This window comes from Alligator mississippiensis, chromosome 6, assembly GCF_030867095.1.
Source record: "Alligator mississippiensis isolate rAllMis1 chromosome 6, rAllMis1, whole genome shotgun sequence".
Lineage (NCBI taxonomy): Eukaryota > Metazoa > Chordata > Crocodylia > Alligatoridae > Alligator > Alligator mississippiensis.
Genome location: NC_081829.1, coordinates 84843673 through 84864845, shown reverse-complemented (window position 1 = coordinate 84864845; position 21173 = coordinate 84843673). Strand labels below are relative to the sequence as shown.

At 46.6% G+C, this 21173-nt stretch overlaps 1 protein-coding gene across 1 annotated transcript in view; it reads left to right on the top strand.

Annotated features, from left to right (window-relative positions):
* The window catches only part of LOC106739408 (deleted in malignant brain tumors 1 protein), a 126736-nt gene that overhangs the window by 17593 nt on the left and 87970 nt on the right, over positions 1–21173 (top strand). Inside the window, exons 6-15 of the mRNA XM_059730344.1 lie at positions 1259–1409; positions 2774–2982; positions 4600–4911; positions 5103–5135; positions 6663–6813; positions 7142–7353; positions 8052–8224; positions 9909–10297; positions 11488–11759; positions 12241–12424. Of these exons, the coding sequence (XP_059586327.1) occupies positions 1259–1409; positions 2774–2982; positions 4600–4911; positions 5103–5135; positions 6663–6813; positions 7142–7353; positions 8052–8224; positions 9909–10297; positions 11488–11759; positions 12241–12424 (2086 nt within the window). The remainder of the gene's footprint in view (positions 1–1258; positions 1410–2773; positions 2983–4599; positions 4912–5102; positions 5136–6662; positions 6814–7141; positions 7354–8051; positions 8225–9908; positions 10298–11487; positions 11760–12240; positions 12425–21173) is intronic.

Sequence of the window (21173 nt, the reverse complement as noted above, 5' to 3'; positions counted from 1 at the left end):
GAGGAGGGGTTCCCGCTTGGAGCAGCCTCCAGGGTCGTCGCGCCTCCCAGCGGGCACTCACGGGGCTCCGACCTCCCCTACACCCCGGCCACTCGCCACCTTGGGCTGCTGATCTTCAGGCCCCTTTGGTGTCCTCAGCTCTTCCCCAACTTCTGCCCATGGCTTGCCAGCTGCATGCCTGGATCTTCGGGTCTGGTGTATGGTCCGCGAGGACCTCCGACCTGGTTCCTCCAATAAGACTCCCTATCAATCTATACTTAATCACCCTGTGATGTGATGTGCCTATCCCACCACCGAGATAACCGAGGCCCCTAAACGACTGGTCCAGGAGGCCCGCAAGGGTGCCTCTGGCCTCTGGGCCACGTGGACTGCCCTGGGCTCGGGTTCCACCGCCCTGGCAGCTCACCCACTGGGGTGTTGAATCCCTGCCACTTCCTAAGGCTGCTGTGGGCCACGAAGATCCACTGTCCAACCCCACTTCGGGTCTCCGTCCGCCCTCTGGTGCAGCCTGAGGAGGGCCCATTGGACTCGGCCCTCTGTTACCTCTTCTCCGAGGCTCCTGCACAGGCTCGCTCCTAGGTCTTAGTGCCGGCCTGCCCTGACACTGCTCCCTCGGCTCCTCCCTCTGGTTCCTCCATGGGTGCTGCCGTTGGCTCTGCTGCAGGTGCAACTGCTAGATCCCCCGTCGGCGTTGCTCCCACCTTCGCTGCCGCCTCTGCGGCTGACGTCGCTGCCGGCTTTCCAGCTGGCTCCGCTGCTGGCGTTACAACCAGCTTCCGGGCCGGCTCTGCTATTGACATTGCAGCCGGCCTCCCTGCGGGCTCTGCTGTCAACACTGCAGCTGGCTTCCCTGCCAGCTTTGCTGTTGGTGTCACTGCCGACTCTCTCGGAGCCTCTCCTGGCTCCGTCCCCGGCTTTCCACGCTGCCGGGCACGGCAGCTGATCCCCTCCGTGTGAGGGCTTCAGCCTCCACTCATTAGCTGGCCCTTCACATCATCGGGGCCACTTTTTGTCTCCCGGGTGGCGTCTCCTGCCCACACTGCCCGACCACAGCCGGATATACGTGCGGCTAATCACCCTCACCGGTGGTTTCGCCGTGCGCCTCTCCTCCGGCTCTTCGGGCTCAACGAGAGGTACGTGGGGCTCTCTTTTGGGCAGGGGCCCTCCTGCCACCCCAGGTCCCCTGGGACAAGAACGTATGGAGAAATTGGTGGGAATGGCTGTTAAGCATTTTGTTGCTTTGTATTTTATTGTGCAGGGAACTATTCCTGTGGTGGATTGCTGACACAATCATATGGCACATTTTCCAGTCCATTCTATCCTGGATACTATTTAAACAACATGAATTGTGTGTGGCGAATCCAAGTATCCTCGGGCCGCCTCATAAATCTCATGTTTACGGATGTTCAGTAAGTAAAGAACAATAGTAAGTAAGGTTTTTAAAGTGCTGTCCAGTATGTCTCAAGAATGCTTCCTGGATGATTAGAATAATTGGAGTGTCAGTGGTAAACCGAGAGAGGGAGAATAGCACTGCTGCTGGTGCAGTGAGAATAGACTGATATAGGGGTTGGGCCCCGCAATGGGTTTGGTTCCATAAGAGAAATGCAATGAAGTCAGTTTTACATGCTTCATGTTCCTACAGATCATCCAACACTGATTACTTTTTAAAATACACTTTAGATAAAATTAGTGATACTTCCTTTTTAGAACAATTAAATGAATTTCTCATAGAATATAGATTTTTTTGTTGAAAGTAATGAGTTAAGGTAGGTAAGCGTTGGGCTGAGTCTACAATTACATATACTGTAGGCAAGAGTCCTAGTAGTTAGTCTGGGTTCTATGATGCAAAAGTTTAAGACTGCCCTGGGACATGCTTGTAGGGAGGAATTAGAGGCACAAATGAAGACTGTTTTCCATAAAGTATTACAGCTGCAGGCCAAAATTGCATTATTGATGCAAATCTTAAGTGCTTGATACCCGTGGATAGGCAATATGATTGGGAAAGTAGTTTAAATAATATGATTAAAATAGTATAGCATCCTAGAAAAGTGTAAGAGGGTGTTGTTTGGGGATAAGGGTCCTTGCTATACGAAATGCGTCCTTGCGCTGTCAGAATCTACTCTTCACCTATGGTGGACCTGCCAGTGTGACTGTGCTTTGTTAGAGCCATGTACTGCTGGCATGATTGTGCTCCTTGTCTTTACCACACATACATGGAAATCTAGGCTGGCATTAAAGAGTTTCTGAAATGTAAGTCCTGTTCCAGTTAAGCCTTCTGGGATTCAAAGATGAAAAGCTTTACCTGAGTCTGAATCTAGATCTGATTCTGGATTAACTCAATAAGATATGAACAGTAGCATTAAGAATTGAACTGAAAAGGCAAATAATGAAATTAACAGGAGGTGTAATGTGAACCGACAAGTAGGTGAGGGTAGAATTGACTGCGTGATCCACCAGACAGCGGATATAGTTTCAGGTCAGCTTTTACTGAGGTACTGGTTACACATGGTTTCCGGGGCTCTGAACAGGGTCCCCAGTCGCATCTCTCTTGCCTTCTGCAAAGGATCCTTACATCCTAGCCTGATAAAATCCTGGCAAGAAGTCACAACCCCATTGGACACCCCTTTGCAAACCTTGTCTGTCTAGCTTCCATTCTGTGGCCCTGCTTTGTTTCATTACGTTTGAGTGCTAATATTCCTAACAGAATATTTTAAATCTAGTGTTATAACGGGGGAAATGTGAAGTTAAAATACACTTGCATTTTTCTACTTAGGCTGGAAGGTGATTCTTGCCAATATGATTACATTGAGGTCTATGATACAGGCTTTTATGGGCTCACGTTACTTGGGAGAGTGTGTAATGGTTCCATGCACACGTTTACATCGCTCTCAAACAAACTGATGGTTCAGTTTCACAGTGATGGTAGTGTCACAAGAAGAGGTTTCCGGGCAGAATATTATTCATTTCTCGAATATGACAATAGTAAGTATATAGTCCGTATGCTATTTCATTTAATAGAGTCACAGATTGATAGATGTTAGGGTCAGAAGGGACCTCACTAGATCATCGAGTCCGACCCCCTGCATAGGTAGGAAAGAGCGCTGGGTTCAGATGACCCCGGCTAGTTGCTTATCTAACCTCCTCTTGAAGACCCCCAGGGTCGGGGAGAGCACCACCTCCCTTGGGAGCCCCTTCCAGACCTTGGCCACTCGAACTGTGAAGAAGTTCTTCCTAAGTTAATGATGTAACCCGCCTTTTTTTATTTGCTAAGCAGTCCATTAATGGGATCAAGCTCTGCTCCATGAAAATACCTATGAACTGTCATCATTCAGTGATTTCATTTCTGGAATATCAGCTTCAGAGAATAAAAGACGCTATTTCCCAATGATATTGTAAATATCTCGTAATATTGGGACGTATCTTATATAATAAGCAGGAAAAGTCGTAATACTTTCTAGACCTGCCAGCATGTGCAAAGAACAAGAGAGCCAATGTGCATGCATATGTCTTGCTATGAGCGGGAGAGGCTACCATTCCCCACTTTCCCCATCTCCACATGAAAGACAGCCAGTCAGGGCTGCTGCACATGCTGGGCAAATGATGGAGACGGGGCCCTCAGTAATCACTCTCGGACATCAGTGCACCTGCCCCAGCTGGGGAGGGATTCAAGTTGCCTGCTTTCCCACCAGTCCCAATTCTGAGCCCTTTCCCCGCTCCCCCCACACATTCCTCTTGTCCTGAGCTGACTGCTGCCTAGGTCTTTCCTGCCCTTTGTGACCCTCTTGTCTTGGGCTGTTGAGCTCCCTTGCTGCCAAGGGTGAGACCTGTATCTTTTCCTCACCTAGGTGGGAGAAACAGCAGGACGTGTCACTAATGGAGTCGGGAGTTTAACCATCAGCTTGGTTCAGCTGCTCCTCCGAGCTTGTGTTAGAGCCTGTGGGTCAGCATGTCAGTGCTGTCTCAGACTTTGGTCTTTGCATGCTTCTGGAGGTAGTTTTGGGGTGACAAGGCCATTCTCTGTTCTGCCTGCTGAGAGATTAAGCTGTCCCCTGCTGGTTGGCAGCTCTGATTGGCTGCTTTTCCTAAGAGCAAAGAAATGGGGGTCAGCCAATCCCTACAGAATGGGCTGAAAACTCATAATGTATAAAATGGCAAAATGAAATGGAGGATCTGATGCATCTAATATGTGAGGTTAAAGCAAAAACTGGTTTGAATGTTTTCTTGCCATTGAGCGCCAGCAGGACAATTTATTCAGACCTGGCCATCTGAGGTGGGATTTGTCAGAACACCTGGGTCCTATGGGAAAATCCTCACCAGTGTTTATGGGAAACAGTGTGGAGAAGTAATAACACTCTGACACTACTGCAAAATGGAGTATTGTCTGAGATGTGCCTTAGGGGCTTAAATCTGTGAGACAGTGATTGACCCCAGTGTATTTCACAGACGTAGCGGAGAGGAGCCGAAGCCTCCCTGCTGTGGCGTGCAGGGGCAGGCTGCGGCATGGAAACTGAATTCTCGGAAGATTGGGTCGCAATATGCCAACAGGAATGTGACTGTGAATGCTTGTGAGCAATAAAGCTCTTTCCTCTGTCTTTGAAGGTACCAGCCTTAGATTGGTGAATGGAAGCAATAGATGTGAGGGGCGCATAGAAATTTATCACAATGGAACCTGGGGGACAGTTTGTGATGATTCGTGGGATCAAAGAGATGCCCAGGTTGTGTGCAGGCAGCTTGGATGTGGCCTGGCCGCTTCAGCGCCAGGAAATGCTTATTTTGGCCAAGGCTCGGGATCTATTCACCTGGATGATGTGCAGTGTTCAGGGAATGAGTCATTCCTCTGGCAGTGTCCTCACCGTGGATGGGGTGCACACAACTGTCATCATGGTGAAGATGCTGGTGTCATCTGCTTTGGTAATCGCTAATGTTCTTTTATAAATACTTACCTGTATATTGCCTGTCATGAGAGAGAGCGATAGAGTGTGTTATGTATTACATGAACATATTTATGAACACAGGAATTCTGACTTTAGGCCATATGTAAGAATAGATCTTAATATGAAAACATCCTTAGTTTCATATTGCATCTCTTTTTGTGTTAACAGCTCCCACTACAACAACGCAGACGCCTGGAACAGGTAAGTCTGTTACTTGTTCTTCCTGTAGCAGTCCTCTCTGCTACCTGGTTGGAATCTACAATGAAGCATAGTCACACCTGTAATACAGGAAATAGACCCCATTGCCTGCATTCTAACAGTATACAACTCTTTGTTTGTCTGCAACACTTTATTTATACTCTGATTGGTTGTCTTGGCAGTCAATCACAATGCTTACTTCAACAACTAGTCAGAGTGCTCTGCAGAGGCAGAAGCACTTCCAGGACAGCGGGAGCTGATGGGCAAGAACGGGGGGCAGGAGGGTGAGGCCAGTGACACTGTCTTTGCTCCCCCCACTATGGCCCTGCTCCTTGGAGGAAGAGGGAGATGGCGGGGATGGAGCTGCCATGACTGAGGGGCCGGAGCAGCAGGGACTCAGGGCTCCCCCCCACTACGGCCCTGCTCCTTGGAGGAAGAGGGAGATGGCGGGGATGGAGCCCCCGGGACTGAGGGGCCGGAGCAGCAGGGACTCAGGGGCCCTTCCCTGACCCTGCTCCTTGGAGGCAGAGGGGATGGGGTGGGGAGGGAAACAATTCTGAAGCTGACACGGCAGGAAGGAGTGTGCGGTGTGGGGGAATGGGGCCAAACATGGGGCTCCATCCCTGCCTGCCCCCCTGCCCCATGATAGCAGGGATTGAGGCGCTGGAGCAGCGGGGTGAGGCCAGCAGTGCTGCCCCATCCCTCAGTCCCCATTTTCATGGTGGGGGCAGCCTGTGATTGCATAGCTAATATTTTAAACAAGGAAATAGTTTAAAGAAACGAAGCTACAAAAGGCTTCAATGAAGGGATTTCTAGTAAGAACTCAGGCTGCAGTATTGCAAACCCTTAAATATATTGTTCACTTCGCTTGCATGTCTACTCCCAAAGACTAGTGAAACTATTATCATCATCAAAATTAATCATGTGCATATAAATTTGGAAGACAAATAAATTGGATGGATCATACTGAACATGTTCAAATAATCTTAAATTAATAATTGTTCTTTGTATTTCCTTTAAAGCTGGTAATATAAAATTATATATCAAGTATCTATCTTTCTGAGATGAGAGATACAAAATAAGGACTTTTTAGAGACCAAATTGAGAAACACTGTGCATGCCATATATAACATTAGAACAGTCATTAAATAAAAATGGCAACATTCCAGAAGTTGAATATAGATATCTTATTTTACTTCATACATAATTTTTAGTTCAAAACAATTAGATGATTGTTCAAAAATTTATTTCGATGCTGCACTAAAAATAAAACATGCAAATAATCTTTCAGATTCAGATCTGGCCATCATCATCCATGCTTTTGTGGCCCTGAGGCTAACGTACTGTATCCTGAACGTAATTTTCGATTGGACTTAGCAACAATATGAAAATACGTGCAGCAGTAAATATAAACAACTCGTAAATATAAACAATTAGAGTATCTCATCTAATAAATGTATTCATAAGTCATTTAGTAGGTTATGTTTCTGATTGTTATATTTCATTATATTCTTATATTTGATTCTGCAGCAAGGCCTTCTTGTGGTGGTTTACTTTCAAATTCATCTGGGACATTTCACAGCCCATTCTATCCTGGAAATTATGCAAGCAATGCCAACTGTGTATGGGAAATACAAGTAATGAACAATTACCGTGTAACAGTCACGTTCAGAGATATTACGTAAGTATAACAAAAACTTTACGGGCTATTAATTGGCTCAAAGCCTTGGTTTTGGAAACTTAATACCCTTTCCTTTTCAGTGGCGTTTTTCAGCATGTTCTTGCAATGTAAGCAAACTACCAATCTAAGATGAACATTTTACTGAGGGTATTCTTTTGTTTGTTCAGCTCTAACGACATGTTTTTACATATAAAATCCAGAGAGCCTTTCTGCTCCTGAAGACTTGCCAATATCAAGTATGTCATCCTAGATTAATGGGCTGTTTTATGATAAGCTTTTAAATGGGAGTTTTTACAATGCATACACCATGTTCATGTTTATTCCCCAGGTTGGAAGGTGGTCAGTGCCAATATAACTACATTGAAGTGTATGATGGACCATTATATTCCTCTCCATTGCTTGGGAGAATTTGTTATGCTTCTGTTATCACCTACACATCGTCCTCAAACTTGATGACTGTTCGGTTTCACGGTGACTACAGTTACGCAGCCAGAGGGTTTTCGGCTGACTATTACTCCATTCCAGCAGATCAGAATACTAGTAAGTCCATGTCCAGTAAAGAATTTTATTTCTAAACAAACTATCCAAACTACTGATTTTGTTTTGTAACTAATATATAGATATAGAACTATCAATCTATCTATAGATAGATCTATATTTATATGTTTTTCTTTAAATAACCTGTTAGTCTCATATTTCACGATTATGAACCTATCCCTTTCAGACCATAATTAATTTTACGTTTAAAAAAATCTGCAAGTTGTTACCAAAGGAATTATTTTTTAGAGATTTTCTTGAATATTCACCTGAAATTCACTCTGTATAATCTCATTAGCTTTATGAATACTTCCTTTTAACTAAATCTTAGTATTAATGCATACAAAACTTCTGTTGGACTCCCCACATTTTACAGTGTAGATACCTTATGGCCCTTTTCTCACTTTTGGTGATTTTCTCTGAAATCTCTACATTTTTTCCATGGCTTGCGATACAGAGAAACTTAAAACTTGACACTGTTCCCAGCAGCCGTTCAAAACCCTAAACCTTTTTCCATATGGAAACAAAACTCTTTCTCTTTTCAAAGTGCATATTGAAAAGTGAAATTATGAGGTTTGCCTTATGAACCTCTTTCTTCCACAACATATGAACACAATAGGTAATAGATTTGTTTAAATTGCAATATTTAATCCCTATCGGATGACCGACTTCATTAATGTTTGTTTTTCCCCATTCACCAGCGCTCCTGTGCTTGCCAGAATACATGAAGGCCGTTGTTAGCAGAGCCTACCTCAGTTCACAAGGCTACTCTGCATGGGATGTCAGCTTGAGTGACCCTTCTTGTAGACCAACAATTACACCATACTATGTTATTTTTGATATACCATACACCCGCTGTGGCACCAGAAGAGAGGTATGATGATGCTGATGCTGAATGGTTTAGCAACCTGTATAAGCCGGTTCAAATCGCAGAGCTCATTTTGTGAAAGGTTATGAATTGTAACATGCAGCGCTGTTTGTGGGGACTAGGCTTGTTTGAACGTTCAAGCTCACTGCCTGCAGAAAATCTTACTGATTGTACATTGCTTGTATGAGGCACAATGTGCAGGAGAGATCTGTCTGAATAACTTAAACCCAGACATGAAGGTTTTTTCCAAGCAAAGCTGATAGTCAATTTAGGGATCCTGGTTTTCTGTGCTTAAAAATTGCAAATTTTCTGATTAAAAACCCCAAATCCATGATAAAAATTAAAGGCCCCCCACAGCTCCTCCCAGTGCTGCTGGAGCCCTGCACTCCCCCCCTCCTCCTCACAGCCTCAACAGCCCTCCTGATGTCCCTCACAACAGCCCCCAAAACCCACAGACATGCAGGCACAGAGGCACACACAGACACCCACCCCAGCAGGTAAGTGTGTGTGGAGGGAAGGGGCAGGGCAGGGAAAAGGGAAAAAGGGAAGGTGCTGGGGGTGTAGATCAAGAAGGGGGGGAGTGTGCCTGTGTTCTCAGTCACAGGAGCAGGGCCAGGGGTGAAGGGCCACTCTGCGGACCACACGCGTGCCGCCCGGCCTGACAGAGGGTTTGCACACGGAGGCCACCACCACAACTGCCACTGCACCCTGTGCTACCATCCCATGGCCACCTGCACGGCTTTGTGGGCAAGTGGCTCAGGGCATGGCAGTGGCAGTGTGGTGGCAACCACTGTGTGTAGGCCACATACATGCCTCTTGGCCGGGGGGTGGAAAGGGGGCTTGCATGCAGTGGCCACCACTGCACCGCTGCTTATGCCCCACGACTGGCTGCATCAGTCTGCAGTGGTGCAGGATGGTGGTGGCTGCATGCTGGCTGGGGGAGCGACGGGGGGGAACACTTTGTGGGCAAGCGCTGCCACTGCGGAGCCATGCCCTTTGCCCCTGGCTCCTAGAGGTAAGTGGGGCTTGGGTGCTGTGGGGCAGGGCTGGGGAAGTTGGCTGGGGGCTGAGGGAGCAGGGGGTGCTGCTGGCCTCAGGTGGCATACTGCAGCCAGATGCAGGGCCTGGGGCTGAGGGCAGGGCTGCCTCTCTGCAGGGGGCTTTACGGGTAAGCGATGCAGGGTGCACATGCTGCCCAGACAGCTGCCCGGGGAACGTACCAATCATACCATATTGCCATTGCAGGGGGAGCATGGGAGCATGTTTCTGGGCTCCCCCTGCAATGGCAGGTAGCAAACCAGGCAGCTGATTGGTGCTCCCAGCTTTGGAAATGCCCCCGAGTCAAGGGCTCAGATACACCCCCGAGATTGGGAGCCCGATCAGCTGATTTGCCTGGCCACATGTTCAATTTAAGGCACAATGGGAATCGGCCAAAAGTTATTACAGAAAATATACAAAACCACGAAGTTTTAAAAAGCATTTTGTGTAATAACTTTTGTGGCTTTTTTCCTGTTCTATCACACCATTAATTGCATGACTGTATTAAGACTTAATAAACTGATTAATTACATCTTAATTACTGGTTACATCTGCCAGGGGCTTAGGGGTACATCAGAATTTAGTATGCATAATATAAAAATGACTACATGAGATAATTTTATTTTGTCCTTCTAATATGTCCTTCTACCAGGGAGACAACAATACAATCACTTATACCAACCAGATCACAGTAACCTCTTCTGGTTACATAATCAAAAGACAAAAGGACCTTCATGTGCATGTCAACTGCAAAATGCTCCAGAACACCTGGGTACAAGTTATGTATGTTGCTGACAATGTTATCGAGGTCAACGAAACTCAGTACAGCAGATACAATGTGAACTTGACATTTTATAGATCATCATCATTCTCACAGCCAGTCTATGACTGGCCATACTACGTTGATTTAAACCAGAATCTATTCCTTCAAGCTTATCTTCACAGCTCTGACTCGAATCTGGTGTTGTTTGTGGACACATGTGTAGCATCCCCTGATCCCAATGATTTTACAACTACATCATATGATTTAATCAGGAATGGGTAAGAACTTTCTCAGTGAGGAAAAAAATTCTTTTGGATATGAACTCTCACATACTTTTTATTTAAGGAGGAATCTGAATAGTGGATTTGAATCCATTTGTACCAATTTCAATTCTTGCTATCCATACATTTTTAAAATGTAGCAGGAGACAAGAACATTTGGCAAAACTTGGCTAGAAATAATATATAACTCTAGAAATGATATTTAGATTATGCGCCAGTTATTCCACTCAAGGAGGTAATATTGTTACTTTTGGTGCAAAGGGCTGCAATTCCAGGGAAATCAAAGGATTCACATCCATTTACAGGCTTATGGCAATATGAATAATTGGTATTTCAGTTTAGGAACTGGGGGAAAGATCTATTTGGATCATATTGTTTTGGGGGTTTTTTTGTTAAAACAAGCCCTTTTAAAAATTATTGATAATATCTATTTTGTACTACATGAAATGAGACGTTATTTTGTGCTCTTGTAAAGAAAGCAAAAGAAATGAAGGGCTGTTTTCTCCATTATTAGAACACTGACTCAAAATATGGGAGATACGGGGGCAAATCCCTTCTGTTCATGAAGGACTTGAACCTGAATCCTGCAGTACGCAGGACAGCCATAAACAATATGCCAAAGAGATTCTGGGATGGAGTGCTCTGCCTTCCTGTACATTCATTCCACTTTATATGAGTAATTAGACATCTTCCCAGGAGCAGGGATTGAATTGTGTGTTCCCCTATACTGGCTGAATATCTCAGCCACTTGTACGGAGATGCTTCCCCTCTTCCAATGACTTTGTGATACCCTTGACTCTGATCGTGTCTCACATTCCAAGTGAATCTCCTAGGCAAGTTCAAATCCACTCAGAAATTTAAGTGGATTTGTTTTCAGGGCAGGGATTAGAAGCAAGGTCTCCCACTTCCCCAGGTGTGACCTACCAACTGAAGTATTGGGCGCTCCTAAGTGAGTGTCTCCTGTACCCCTGTCATTGAGAGAGAGAAAATTATTCTCCAAGCTGGTGGATTATTGAAGAGGTGGCACACCGATATTATAGTCCCTCCCCCTGTGGATGCTGAGTTATATATACAAGAGGATACTGTTAACAGACAAGACTAAAAGCAACTCTTCTTCCCCTCCCCTGAAAATGATTGATTATTTTGTGTATTCATGATAACTCATTTGCTTTTTTTTTTCTTTCCAGCTGCATTAGAGATTCTACGTACAGGACATACTACTCAGGCTACAATTACATGGCCCGGTTTAAATTTAATGCCTTCCATTTTATTAACTGGCATCCATCTGTTTACTTGCAATGCCAGATGGTGGTGTGCAGGGCATATGATTATTCCTCCCGTTGCTACCAGGGCTGCCTCTCTCGGTCCAAGAGAGATACCGGCTCTTCTCATGAAAAAGTGACTGTTGTTGTTGGCCCGATTCAGCTTCGGAGAGATGGCAGCCAGAACAGGAATGCTGGTAAATTTAAATAAACTTCTCTTGTGTTTAGTGTAAGAGTCTGTAAATCACTTCATATTGCAGGGGAAGCGTTATCTCTGCAGGTCACTGCAAAACACTGAAGTATATTTTTACTTTGGTAGATCCAAAATAAACATGATGGGACCATTTAATGACTAATAAGATGTACACATGCTTTCATTTTGGCATGTTTCAAGTCCATTTATTTTCTTGAATTAGATAAAAGAGGGAGAATCTGTCTTGGTGTGCTAATTCAATCGAGTTTGTCACCCATGTTTATTCTAGTTTTAATGCCTGGGCTTGAATTCACTTCAGTACAAACCTTGTCTTAAGTGTTTACAATATCATGTATGAACTGTGGTCAGAGAATTGATTGACTGATTTCCAGTTCTCATCTAGAATGAATCATTTCAAATTCTCTTTGCCTTGGAAATATTAGAGTGGGAATGAGAACGTAATACACTCTTCTCTTTGCTCACAGAACCGGACTTTTCAGGCCTTCAGAAAAATGTGGATATGGATAATCCATTAATTGCTCCTGTTGAAAATCACTTTGTTCCATTTGTTGTTGCTGCTGCGGTCCTGGCAGTTGCAGTTATCACTCTTGCTGGTTTTCTTTTGAAAAACAAAATGGAGAAGAAAGAGGTTCCCTACAAGATAATGATGTAAGATGCAAAAGCACCAGCACTGGACAGACACCAGAATATTAGGAGACTGACTCAACGATTCAGTTCTAGCATTTGTTCTTCACTTTTACACAACAAATCAAGCTTTCATGGAAATGTATGAAAAACGTACTGTACACCCTATGTTTTAGCTACTCAACTTGGATTAGAGAGGTCTGAGCATGAAAGCCCTGCACATAAAGTACGCTGGGGTTGAGCAAAATGTTGTCTCTTAGATTTTGTCTCCCTAATCAGTTGCCATCTCCAATAATGATCTCAATGCAAATCCTATATCTCAGCTACCAGCTCCACCTCCTCAAACTAGACCCAGCTATTACTCCCAGCATTTTTAGTGTACTGCAGCGAGATTCCAGAGTAGGTTTGGGCATCCTTGGAAGTATTATCTATGCATACAGGACAAGTAGCCCAGCAGCCTGCCTGATGTCAGACCTCCAGAGTCACATACTCTCCAAGTCCCTGACCTGTTAAATGAGGATAAGAGCACAGAAGTGTTGTGAGGATGGTAAAATAGTGAAAGTTGTGAAGAGCTCAGATTCTTCAGTGGTGTGGGAGCCATGTAAGTAACTTGGAGAGTTACTTTGATATCTTCATCAGTAATAAATCCCAGTTGGATACAACATATCATTCTAAGTGAACCTTTCATGCATACAAAGACGTGTTTAATTCTTATGTCAAGGTTTCAGATATTGTTAGTAACTGCAGATAGCCAAGATACTTGAATGCAAGAGCAAATTTTCCCTTTTCCTCGCGTCCCTTCAAAGCCCATTGTACTAAGACCTCAGAAATTCAGAGATAGGGATGAAAGACATGCGTGGCATTGGTAGTTACACAAAAGAGAGGTTTTATTTAGCAGAAATATTTTGGTAATCAGCCATGACTGGGAACAGAATACAAAATAGTACCTACAGTTATCTGGGGAGATACTTGACTACAATGTTTCAAATTATTTCCAGCAAGGTTCTTTAAGGTTAAATTTCTCATTGTAAAAATTTTGTGCTAATTTGCAGTGTGGGGTGATTTCTAGTCTAAATGAATTTCATGGGTAAATGCTGTGATTCAAAATCAGAAAGGGAAAGACCTATAATGCAATATTTCTGTCTGTAAACTTGCAAACATATACCACCTTTGCATTTTGACATCAAACTCATGCTTCACTCTATTGGAGAGCTGCCTCTGTCATAAAGAAGCTTTGTCAAACAACAATTTGGGCTGCTGTTTTTATAATTTTAAAACTAGAGATGTAAAAAACCAAACAAACACAAGGAAGTGAAAGATGCCTTTTGTTTTATTCACCACATGAATTTATGGAGAACCTGGTTTAAAAAAAACAGCTGTGTCTGCAGAATTAGGTCACTGATACTTTTTTCTTATGTCTTCTGTAGTACAACAGACAAAAGCTGAATGGTCAAGGTAGGAGTAGGAATCGGTTTAAATCCTGCCAGCTGGCTATGGCCCTCAAATGGCTATTGACCACCCTGGCCAGGGACAGACATTCAAAAAGCCTGAGCCTGAATTGATTCAACCTTTGCAGGTTAGTCTAACTTGCAGAGAGTGAACCAGTTTACAAATGGATAGACTTTCGGCACATGCCTGCAGTAGCTCAAGCCAGAAGCCTGGGGGGACTAAAGCAGCCCTCCCTTCCACAGGGAAGCTGAGCTGAGGAGGGGGCATGGCCAGATCCCAGCAGCTCCCTGGCAGCTTGGAGCAATCCGGGCACACAGGGCTGCCCAGCCCCAGAAGGGAACTTGTCCTCCTCCTCCCTCTCTCCCATTGCCATGGGGCCAGGAGGGGGGCCTTGTTTGGAGTGGGGGGTAGGGAGCTCTTCTCTTCCTCCTCCCCTGCCAGCACCATGGGGTGGGGAGGGGGACTCTGTGAGGCTGCCCATCCCCAGAGGGGGACTCTTCCCCCCCACTCCTCCCTCCCAGGGCAGGCAGAGGCTCTCTTCCATGCTGGGGATAACTCTCCCCGCCCCCCCCCCCCAGGGACATGGGAGCACAAAGCTCAGCTGGGCAGGGTTGGGGTGTGCAGCTGGGGGGTGTAGGGACCCCTGCTCACTCCCCCCATGACTGCACACTCCCCCCATGGCTGTGGCCCTGAGCATGGAGCTCAGCTGGGCAGGGTGGGTGTGTAGGGGACTCCCCCCATGGCTGCAGCCCTGAGTGTGGAGCTCAGCTGGGCAGGGTGGGGGTGTAGGGGACTCCCCCCATGGCTGCAGCCCTGAGCGTGGAGCTCAGCTGGGCAGGGTGGGGGTGGGTGAGGAGCGTAGCCCTGCACAGCCTGCCTAGCCACTTCTATCCCCACAGCTCTGTGCTGTGTCTGCAGCTCAGTCTCCGATGGAGAAACCCTGCGCTGGAGGGAAGCAGGGGTGGGGCTCCCTCCAGTCGTAGTAGAGCGCGAGTGCTGGACTGCACAGCGGGGAATGGGAGAAGCACCTGATTCTGGCACTGGAGCTGCAAGCTCAGGCTAAGGTTCAGAGCCCAAGTGGGAGATAAGTCAGGCTCCACTCTCTCCCCCACCTCAGTGCTGGCCGGAGCTGTGCCTGTGCCGGGCACAAGCACCCTGATCTCCCTGTCTGCTGCTGCTGCCAGGCAGTGGGGGGCTGCAGTCATGGGGGAGTGTGTGCAGCCATCAGCTGGACTAGAAAAGAACCACAAAATCACATGCATGAAAAAGTAGTGTACAGCAGAGTGATAGTCAATTGTGGAAGCTGTAGCACTGTTGCTGATGGACTGCCTGTGTTTGAATTAGTTCTGAACATGCTACAGGAAGGCTAGGGACAGACATTCAAAACTCCTGAGCCTGAATTGATTCAATCCTTGCAGGTTATTCTAACCTGGCTAGGCTAAATCAGTCTGTGACCGTACAGACGTCCCCTCTGGACTGCGGTACAGGTAGGGACCAGCGCTTGCAGTCCCAACCCCGTGCCCTGCACTCGTTCATCTGAACTGAGCAGTGGCAGCAAGGGACAAACTGCTGCTCAGCATGTGGGGGAAAATGGCCTCTCCCCCGCCCACTGGCTGTTCTTCCCAGTGCAGCAGCTTGAAGCCTGTGTGGAGCTGTCCTGTGTCTCTACCATGTCACTGCCACCTCTGGGCTGACCCATGGGGCAGCGATGGCAGTGCAGACTAGACACAGGGAAGCCCCATGTGGGAATTGAGCGGCTGCACCAGGAAGTACTGGCAGTGGGAGAGGCTGCTTTTACCCTGCACTGAACAGCAGTTTTTCCTGCAGTGCTGCTCTTGAGCCTGGGCCTCATGCCGGCTCTGAGCAGAAGCAGCTGTGGCAGAAGGAGCTAGACAGAAACTGCTGCTCATCAAGGGGGAAAGTGGCCCCTCCTCTTCATCGCTCCTGGGCAGTTTTTGTGTGGCCAACCAGAGCCCACACCATGCTAGGCTGCGGTGCAGCTCCTTCACTGTCGCCTCTGGGCAGCTCAGGACGGCAGCAGTGATAGTGTGGATCAGCTGCAGGGCAGCTCACGGGTGGCAGTGAAGGAGCTGCAATGCAGCCTAGCACGGTGTGGGCTCTGGGCAGCTGCACCAGATGTAGCAGAAAGCCCCCTTTTCCTCTTGCCTGCATTTGGTCTCACCTCTTTGGATATGTTTCTCTTTTTCTACCTTTTCTTCCTTCCTCTCTCTTTCATTTTAAGATAAGGAATTGTGTTTTAAAATTTGTATGTGTGCATTTTGTATCTCCCCTTGTAGTTTGATATTTTTATCTATTTTTGTGCCATGGCATTTGTAGCTTATATTTTATACTCCCCACCCTTCAACTTTCAACTGAATGTGTTTAGTTTCATAAGTAAATTATACATTGTAACAATGTTAACAAGGACAGGAATCAAACTGCCCTTCCCTGTATCAGGCTGGCCCCTGAAAGAGCGAGTGAATCAGTGATTGAATGGGTAACGTGTTTGAATGTGTAACATGGAAGCAGGCAGCAATTAACACCTGGCAAGCTGCAGATCAGCCAACGGAAGAACTCAATAGAAGACAATGTAACAACCGGGAAATCTCTAAACGTCACTGATCAAGGTCTAGAAGCCCTGGCCTGAGTCAATCAACGCAGGGGACCAACTTTTGGGCTGAATATCTCCAGATCGACCGCTCCCAGAGCCCTATTCTAAATTCATCAATGGACTCCCAAACCTGCACGTACATGCGGACGACCCCTGGGGCTGACAGATGCCGTCCAGTAGCCACCGAGTGGGTGGAAGTCCCACGAGGGTCAATGACCCCTGGATTGGGCAAACCTGAAAACTGGGGAGTCACCAAAGTCTGCCAGGGACAGATAAAAGGCAGTGAAAAGTGACCCTCAGTGGTGCCTTCTTGATCTCCAACTTGACCAGACCTGTCCAGCCAGAAGGACCAGCCGGCGACCCCCTTCTGGAGGATAGCACCACGCTGAAAGAAGCCTTGACTGGTGATCGACAGCAGACTCCAGTGCTTGTAGGATAGGTATACCTGACTCTGTAGCCTGCTACTGTGTGTGTGTGTGGGGGGGGGGGGGGGGACCAGCCCCAAGGTTTATGATTACAGTGTTTCAATCTGCCTAATAAACTAGAATTTTAAGGATCCCGAGTTGGACATTTGTAGCCAACACAAAAACTGGCTGGTGGCAGTAAGGAGAAGAGGCTGCTTTCCCAACACTGAGCAGCAGTTTCTGTCCAGCTGCTGCTGCCACTGCTCAGCCCTGACTGGCGAGTCTGGAGCCAGCGCAGGGAGTGCAGGGTTATGGCTGCACGTGCTGGTCACCACCACTAGCACTGCATGTAGCTGGGTGGTACCAAGTGGGTGCATGGCACACTGGGGTTGTGTGCTGTTACTGGTGGCAGGGAGGTGCTACTGGGTGCTTAGGCTCTGGGCTGTTGCAGGGCAGGTGTTGACCAGCTTGGGGGAGGGGGGTGCAATCACACACCCCACAAATACTGTACCCCCACACATATCCACACATCCCCACAACCTCCCACGCCCATCCACCCATACTCTGCTGATACCCAGGCACACCCCACACACTATGCAAGGGTAAGAGTGCATTTTGAGCTACTATGCAATCACTTCTACATATACAGCACAAACGCACACAAATCAGGACAAAAATATATATTTTAAATTAAATTAAAATATATTATTATGGGTGTTTGATTTTTAGTGTATAATTTGCTTTTCCCCCCCCATTCTAAGATGGCAAACCCTTTTCCCCAAAGGAGTACTTCTGGGGGCAAGGGGAGGGACTTCCTGTGGCAAAGTTAAGAAGTTAGGGGCAGAACTTCTGGTCCCAAGATGGCAACCAGGGGGCGGAGCACCTGTCAAGGGGCAGGGCTATTCATGCAGCCCTCCACAGCTTGCCAACACTCGGCATGCGGCCCTCTGCCCAAAATAATTGCCTGCCCCTGAACTATGTGATGGGAGTCTGAGAACTCACCTAGATTAAGTAAAATTGCATATCTTATAGGCTGTTATTGACTCACTTTATGGCAGGACCCACACTGAAAAGCTTTGTATATAAAGGAGGGTTCAAACCTTATCTTCAGAGCTGGACTTGAAATTCTTTGAAATATGGGTAGAAATTTGGCATCTGAGTCCACTTCTTACAAATGACCGTATTGGTCCCTATGGCCGTATCTATTGACACAATAGGCAGTACCAGGTGCTTCAGAGGCATATGTGGGGTAACATGCTCTCAGGAAATGTTCTTTTCTGTAATGAAGTTTGGCTTAACTGTCACTCATGCTTTGCTAGAGTTCCTGGTGAAGTCTTCTGTTGGTGACAGTTTTAAAGCCATGGCAATTCAGTATAATAAATGGCTGTTATAAATGTGCCCTTTCAACAGGATACATATTAACAAGTAACCTGTTGTTACAAAATGTGGGATTTAAGGAAATGTCTATGATAACGGTCAATAAAAATACATTATTAGATTAGATTAATGCAGGTTACAGCTGTATGAATGGATTTCACAAGTAATAAAGTATTAATTCAGTATCAAATGAATGCATTCAGAGATAACGTACACCCCAGAGAATTATGCAACTATGCACCTGCATAATTTTGCACATAAAATGTCTGACTGTGAATAATTGCATAATATTGCATAATTTCCTGGGGTGTAGCTGACGAGTGGGAGGGGGAGGTCCTGCCTGCAAGAGAGGGGGGTGGGTGTGACGATGGGTGTAGGCCACTTGTGTACAGCCCTTGCTGCTGGCAGCAGCAGCCAGGGGCAAGCTCTTGGGGTGCTCCTGGCTGGGGCAGGCCAAGCCCTCAGCAGTGCACAGCTGCAGCTTAATGCCTGGAGTTCCACATGGTTCCTGCCTGCAGTGTCATGAGCCCCATGTGCTAGCTGGGCAGCCCAGTCTGATCCAAAGTTGCCTGCCAGTAGGCTGAAGCAGGCCAGCTCTGTGTTGCCACGTGAAGCCCCCAGGATTTGCTGTGGCCCTGAGCTCCCTGAGGGCCTGCTGGTGGCAGGGACTGTGCTGGGGAGGTATGCGCTGGTGGGGGCTGTGTATGAGGAGAAGGAGGGCATGTGGTGGGGGGGCTGTGCACAGGTGTCCGGGCCGGGAGCGATCCGCGGCCCTTTTTGTGCACGCGGGCTGTGGCCAGCAGCCCGGGCACGCGGGGTCGGAGAAAACGGGTGGCGAGCTAGAATTAGTCACGGATGCTTAGTGGTTGATTTAAAGATTGTTTACTTACACCAAAGGTGGTCATGGTGTAAGCTGGACAGTTTTCCAGGCACAGCTCCGCTTAAATCCTCGTTTGAGGACTACGACAAATTCGCTCTCTCCTACGGAGTTGTTGAAGCTCCGTGGGTTCGTCTCTTTTGTTCGCAGGAAGGGATACGTCTAGGAATCTATTGGCGACGGGGAGAGGCCAGATGCTGGTCAAGCCCCTGTTGCCTTTTAAGAAATGCGTTGGGTCCATAAGGATCTGCAGCGCTTTGAGATCTTCGCACAAGGCGAAGGTTTTCTTTCTCTCTCTCACTCCGACTTGGGCAGAAACCACCCAAGCTCTTTATACGGCTAGCAAGTCAATCGCTAGCCGCCACGTGTGCATATTTTAGAACTAGCCAATAATGTGACTCGAATTCTAATACAAATGGTGGGAACTCTTTGCACCGAGCATTTCCTAGATGCAAAAAGAAATGCACCATGCAAAGAAAGCTACAAATTGGTGGGAATTCTCCGTTGCACCAGGGTTCTCTTCTGCAGCAGAAAACTCCACCGTGCAAAGAAGCTGTAATTTAGCAGGAAAATAATTTAGCAGTGCCGAAGCACACACAAAAACGACAATCACAACTTTGGGTTGTGACAAGGGAGAGGGTCATATTGTGGGTAGTGGGGCTGTGCATGGGGGCGATGTGTGGGGGGGCGTGCTGTGCCGGTGAGGGCTGTGCATGAGGTCGGTGTGTGGTGGTGGGGACTATGCATAGTGGAGCATGTGGTGGCAGGGGCTGAGCTTGGCGGGGTGTGGTGGCAGGGGCTGTACTGGGGAAGCATGTGGTGGGGGGCTGTGCATGGGGGTGGCATGTGGCAGTGGGGTCTGTACTGGGGGCTATACATGAGGGGACATGTGGCAGGGGGGGTGTGGTGGGGGAACCCACACCTATTCTCCATCTCCCACAAACCCCACACCCCCAACATCTTCACAAACTCCCACATACAGATGCACCTGATGCCCCCACCTCCCACATACAAGTACCTGCGTATATTTCTAAAGAAGGTTCAAATAGTGTTATATTTAGTTTAATTTTTAAAAACATAAATGTAATTATTTTGCATAATTTCAGATTTTCTGCACATAATTTTGAATTTTTCTGTGCATAATTTTGCATTTTTATGCGCATAATTTCCTGGGGTGTAATAATAGTTTCAATGAAGACTGTATTTCTCATTTTCAATTTTGAGGTGGAGTTACTTATTAATGGAAGACTCTTATGATTATTGCTCTATTTTCATCTTGTGGTCATGAGGCTGTGTTATATTTCAGAGTCAGTAATGGGAACTGAGGAAACAGCGTTCCTCTACTAAAGTCTTGTTGCTGCTCCATGTTTCTACAGGCCTTGTGTTATGACAGAGTTGTTTTTCATTTTACTCTGGACCTTCATATAACTGAAAATCCCAGCCAGTCTCTTTCCCATATTAGCCAAACTTTCTGAACCTGAGACACCACTAAAACAAATGTTTGTGTACTAAATTTCATAAACTAAATCAATTCACAGGTTTATGAACTGCCAGTTCACACCCCTCCCACCTCATTCTCTTAATTTCTTTCTAAAGCTGTTACCTTGCCTCGCTTTCTGCCCGACTTCAGACGGGCACAGCTAACTACATCTTTCTTCTAGCACTGACTCTATCAGTGCTAGCTCCCACTCCTAACCAACTGTTCCTCAAGCAGAGCTAGATTTTTCTTCACTATTTCTGTATGTAGAGGGGCCCTACATACAAATGGCCCAGGATCCAACCTTTTTGAATGGTGCCCATGAACCTTCATTAGCATTAAGTAAAGCTTACAAAACTTCAGTGCAGGCTTGTGCCACAGTTGCTAAATAGAACGGGACCTTCAGAGAGAATTTTTAGAGACCACTGCCACCTCAGTACAATACTGCAGAATATTAAAGGACTTTTGTAATGCTTGAGACTTTAATATATTTAAGGGATCTTGAGTGGAAATGTAGAGAGCAGGCATTGCTGGAATTGAAGAGATGTAGTTCAGCGCTACTGGTAAGATCATTGCTT